This window comes from Pagrus major, chromosome 21 (genome assembly GCF_040436345.1).
Source record: "Pagrus major chromosome 21, Pma_NU_1.0".
In the NCBI taxonomy this organism is placed as follows: domain Eukaryota; kingdom Metazoa; phylum Chordata; class Actinopteri; order Spariformes; family Sparidae; genus Pagrus; species Pagrus major.
This window is the reverse complement of record NC_133235.1, coordinates 30,865,568-30,871,357: the sequence shown is the minus strand read 5'-3', so window position 1 is coordinate 30,871,357 and position 5,790 is coordinate 30,865,568. Positions and strand designations below refer to the sequence as shown.

Sequence of the window (5,790 nt, the reverse complement as noted above, 5' to 3'; positions counted from 1 at the left end):
CTCGGGTGTGTATGTGTCCTGCAGGTGTCTCAGGTGTATTTGTGTCCTGCAGGTGTCTCAGGTGTGTCTATGTCCTTCAGGTGTGTCTGTGTCCTGCAGGTGTGTCTATGTCCTGCAGGTGTGTCTGTGTCCCACAGGTGTCTCTTTGTCCTACAGGTGTCTCAGGTGTGTCTGTCCTGTAGGTGTCTCAGGTGTGTTTGTGTCCTGCAGGTGTGTCTATGTCCCACAGGTGTCTCTTTGTCCTGCAGGTGTCTCAGGTGTGTCTGTCCTGTAGGTGTCTCAGGTGTGTCTGTCCTGTAGGTGTCTCAGGTGTGTCTGTGTCCTACAGGTGTTTCAGGTGTGTTTGTGTCCTGCAGGTGTCTCAGGTGTGTCTGTCCTGCAGGTGTCTCAGGTGTGTCTGTGTGTTGCAGGTGTGGCGCTCGGTGGGCTGGCGTATCATCGCTCTCTCTCTCTCTCTGTACGGTCTCCTCTACCTGTACGAGAAACTCACCTGGACCAACATCAGCAGAGAGCGCGCTCTGAAGCAGCAGTTTGTGGAGCACGCCACCCACCGCCTGAGAGCCATCATCCCTGTCACCAGCTCCGCCTGCAGCCAGCAGGTGTACAAGTAAGACCCCGCCCCCCACTCTGACACACACAGTCCCTGAGAGAACACCTGTCTGAACTCAGCTGTCATGTTTGTGTTTGAGGGAGCTGACGTCCACGTTCAGCCGTCTGACTCAGAGAGTCGATCTGAGCGAAGCCGAGCTGGAGGGAAACATCCGGCAGCTGAGCTTCAGGATCCAGAGACTGGAGAACATCCAGAGGAGGTCCAAGGCCTTCAGGTCAGAGGTCATGATGTCACTGAGGGGGGTGGGGTCAAACTGTCAGGAGCACCACCTGGGGAGGCAGGGTCAAAGTTGTTGGATGGTGGATTTTTCTCTAGCTAGGCTAGCAGTTTCCCCCTGCTTCCTGTCTTTGTGCTAAGCTAGGCTAGCAGTTTCCCCCTGCTTCCTGTCTTTGTGCTAAGCTAGGCTAGCAGTTTCCCCCTGCCTCCTGTCTTTGTGCTAAGCTAGGCTAGCAGTTTCCCCCTGCCTCCTGTCTTTGTGCTAAGCTAGGCTAGCAGTTTCCCCCTGCCTCCTGTCTTTGTGCTAAGCTAGGCTAGCAGTTTCCCCCTGCTTCCTGTCTTTGTGCTAAGCTAGGCTAGCAGTTTCCCCCTGCTTCCTGTCTTTGTGCTAAGCTAGGCTAGCAGTTTCCCCCTGCCTCCTGTCTTTGTGCTAAGCTAGGCTAGCAGTTTCCCCCTGCCTCCACAGTATACAGCATATACAGACATGTATGTTGTAATCAGATGTAAAACTGCGTCCTGAGTTTATCAGTCGATCAGAAACACTTTGATCGGTAGAATGAAGCAGTTCTGTGTGTTTTCAGGAACAGAGCCACGGAGCTGGAGACTCAGCTGGAGGCCTTCTCTGTTCAGTATCTGCAGGGAAACTGAAGAAGAAGAACTGCACTGCGGTTTGTTGGAGAGTAGCGCCCCCCGCTGGTCTGTTTGGACTGGAACTGCCTCAGTATGTTTCCTCACAGAACACCTGGTGAATAAATACAGGAAACATTTATCAGTACTCCACCTGTCAGTTTGATCAGTTTTAATGTCTCGTGTTCACTGTGATGATAATAATTAACTTATGAAACATTGTAGTCAAAGTGTCTGTAGCCTCTGTGGATCAATCACTGATCAATGAATGACCTTAAAACAGTATTAGTAACAGTCTTTGTTGTTCCTGTAACACCGGCTCTGAAGATGTTTCATTTATTACCTCCGCCAAGGACGTCAGCACCAGCATCAGCAACTGAGGTTTCACCTCAGACTGGTTGGTCGGTTTGTCAGCAGGATTTCATTAAACTACTGAACAGATTTCCTCCAACCTCACATGGAGGATGAGTCTTGACCCAGAGTAGACCTCATTAACTTGGTGCTGATCCAGATAAAGAGACGGATCCAGGAAGTTCTTCTCTGACATTGTTCGATAATTTCTCAGGGATCCAAAAAAAAGCGGATTTGGGTCGCTGGTGTCTGAGTGAGTAAATCTGACGTGGATTTAATAAAGATCTGGTAGATTTAAATGTTTGATCTGAATTAAAGGGGAATGCAGGGCCTTGGCAGAGGTATGCACTCTACTGAAAGCTTCTAGTTATTAAAACAATTTTACAGTTCAAATTTGCATCAACGTGGGTTTAAAATGTCGTTAACTTCGGTGTGACCCATTCATCGTGCATCGCCAGCTGTTTAATGTAACTGTGATTAGATGTCTGGCTCATACATCATAAATTAATGTATCTGTTAATGTCATTTCTGCTGATAACTGAAGTCGATCATGTTTGTCATATTATTTTGTCATTAAAGACTAATTAATCAGCAGTGACACAGACGTGTACTTCAGATTAAACACAAAATCACTTTTCTCCAGGAGAAATCAGAAGCTGCAGAACAGACACAGTGTGTCGTCATGAAGCGGGAGCCGCAAACTGATTCAGACTTTGTGTTGTCAGGTCAGTTATCTACCCCTTGTCCCCTGAGGGGACATTTTTTCCCCTGGTAATCCATTTTCCTAGTCTGATCTAAATCATCTACTCTCCTGTGTTTATGACTGAGAACTGGTGGGGAAAAAAAGGTGTGGCCTGCCTTTACAAGTTTCATCTGTCGAAACTTTATTTTCACAGTTTGACACGTGTGAGACCCTGTGACAACATGTTTCACTCAACTTCACTGTGAGAAAAAAAACATCCCCAGGAAATGTGTCATTGTTTCACACGTGGAGAAAAATCTTTTTCATCTGTTTCAACTGATCCAACCATTGAACCACAACACCACCAGACTCCCTTAACAAATGTGGTGATTTTAAGAGTTGTTTCATCAGGAGAAACTTAAACTTTTTGAAATTGCTACAACAGATTCTGAATCATTGTCTCCTTCTTGTAAATTCAGCATTAAATGAAAACAGTAAGTTGTGTGTTTCCTTGTAAAAAGTGTCAGTTTGTGGCAGCATGGCTGCACCAGCCTGTCTGCTTCTGTGTCTAAAGTGCTAAAGTCTGACCTGCCAACATTTAGCAGCTGTTTGAACACACTGTTTACACTGATTTCACCATTTACACTCAATTTATGAAAGAAGAAACATTTTATTGACGCTAAACATGTCACATTTTACAAAAACACTAAACTACTACCACTACTTCTTTATCCCCAGACTCCCTTTAAAAATGTCTCAATTTAGTGAGTTGTTGAGTTGGAGACACTTTATAAACTGTGTGAAATTCTGTCTCTGACTGATTCTGACTTATGTGTTCTTTCTTGTAAATTCAGCAAATGTTCTACATGAACTTCTTTCTGTCTTTGAATAGAAACATGGAGTCTGTTTGTCTCAGTGATGGACGGGTTAGTTTCATATAGAGATGATTACATCAGGTATGAACTGGACTGTGTGATCACTACACACACTCAGTGTGTTATGGTTGTTATTACCACAGCAGTTCACTGGAGGAGTGGTGGGAAGTGCATCTCTTCTCGTATCTCCTGCGTCCTCCGTCCTCCACGTCCAGGTTCACATCATCCCATTTGTCCAGAGGAGACGACAGACTGACTGCGAAGACAACAACAACATGAAGCTTCATCTGTGCTCAGAGACACTGCTGTGATATCAGGCTGTGATATCAGGCTGTGATAACATGCTGTGATATCAGGCTGTGATAACATGCTGTGATAACATGCTGTGATATCAGGCTGTGATATCAGGCTGTGATAACAGGCTGTGATATCAGGCTGTGATATCAGGCTGTGATAACAGGCTGTGATATCAGGCTGTGATATCAGGCTGTGATAACACACTGTGATAACACGCTGTGATATCAGGCTGTGATAACACGCTGTGATAACACACTGTGATATCAGGCTGTGATAACACGCTGTGATATCAGGCTGTGATATCAGGCTGTGATAACACGCTGTGATATCAGGCTGTGATATCAGGCTGTGATATCAGGCTGTGATAACACGCTGTGATAACACGCTGTGATATCAGGCTGTGATATCAGGCTGTGATAACACGCTGTGATATCAGGCTGTGATATCAGGCTGTGATAACACGCTGTGATAACAGGCTGTGATATCAGGCTGTGATAACACGCTGTGATAACACGCTGTGATATCAGGCTGTGATATCAGGCTGTGATAACATGCTGTGATAACAGGCTATGATATCAGGCTATGATATCAGGCTGTGATATCAGGCTGTGATAACATGCTGTGATATCAGGCTGTGATATCAGGCTGTGATAACAGGCTGTGATATCAGGCTGTGATATCAGGCTGTGATAACATGCTGTGATATCAGGCTGTGATATCAGGCTGTGATAACAGGCTGTGATATCAGGCTGTGATATCAGGCTGTGATATCAGGCTGTGATAACACGCTGTGATAACACGCTGTGATATCAGGCTGTGATAACACGCTGTGATAACACACTGTGATATCAGGCTGTGATAACACGCTGTGATATCAGGCTGTGATATCAGGCTGTGATAACACGCTGTGATATCAGGCTGTGATATCAGGCTGTGATATCAGGCTGTGATAACACGCTGTGATATCAGGCTGTGATAACACACTGTGATATCAGGCTGTGATATCAGGCTGTGATAACACACTGTGATATCAGGCTGTGATATCAGGCTGTGATATCAGGCTGTGATAACACGCTGTGATAACAGGCTGTGATATCAGGCTGTGATAACAGGCTGTGATAACAGGCTATGATATCAGGCTGTGATATCAGGCTGTGATAACAGGCTATGATATCAGGCTGTGATATCAGGCTGTGACTGAATTTCTTTATGAACCAAAACTACAGAAATAAAGCACAAGTTGTCATAAAACTGGAATTTAATGAAAACATTTCTAAACATCCAGAAGTTTAATTTAAGTTCATGTCAATCTGCAGACTAAACCACTGACTGTGATCACATGTTAATCAAACAGTAAGAGTCCTAAAAACTGTCTTGGTGTGAAGGGACACAGAGGAAACAGGAAGTTAAATCCTCATCACAGTAAAAGCGTTCTCTGGTTTTTACTCACAACTGACTTAGTTCAAGCTTTTATATGAGCTAAATATCATGTTGGTGTAATTATTATACATTATCAACTTATTCCATCTTTTTGACCTCAGTGCACTGTTTTACCAACAATAAGCAAAACTAAACTGATATCTAGTTTCAGTTTCTGCACCTTGCAGGGAGTTTAGTGTAGTGTTCTAAATGCAGACATTATGGCTATATGGCCACCTGTTCAAGTCAGGCTTGATGCCAGTTATTTATTATGCCACCTGTGTTCCACCAACATCACAAGTACCTGGTGTGCCATTCCATCACAAGTTGTATGCTACTGCTTACCAACATTTTCTGCTGTAAGCAGCAGCATCCATCGGGAGTAGTTTCCTGTTTTCCTGTTTACCAATGGCATACCACTCAAGCGGCATATGCCAGTTAGAAGCGGAAACAGTGAAACAGTGGCATCCCCTTTGTAAGCTGATATTCTTTGTCAGATTGCTGAATATTTAAACATGTGCTGTATTATCTTTCTCAGAACACTGTTGATTCAATCTTAAGGTCATGAAAGCAAACAAATGCCTTGAACAGAGGAGAGCTCATAGGGTAGTGGTTAAGATGCTGATTAGAAAGTTCACAATCATTGGTTCAACAACAAGAGCAAGCCAGAAGACACACTCACCTTAATGTGCTATCTTGCTAATTATATGCAG

At 44.4% G+C, this 5,790-nt stretch overlaps 1 protein-coding gene across 1 annotated transcript in view; it reads left to right on the top strand.

Moving 5' to 3' along the window:
• mfn1a (mitofusin 1a) overlaps positions 1-1,474 on the top strand; it is a 14,176-nt gene extending 12,702 nt beyond the window's left edge. The window contains exons 15-17 of the mRNA XM_073491707.1: positions 411-607; positions 690-824; positions 1,408-1,474. Of these exons, the coding sequence (XP_073347808.1) occupies positions 411-607; positions 690-824; positions 1,408-1,474 (399 nt within the window). The remainder of the gene's footprint in view (positions 1-410; positions 608-689; positions 825-1,407) is intronic.
• Positions 1,475-5,790: the final 4,316 nt, after the last annotated feature.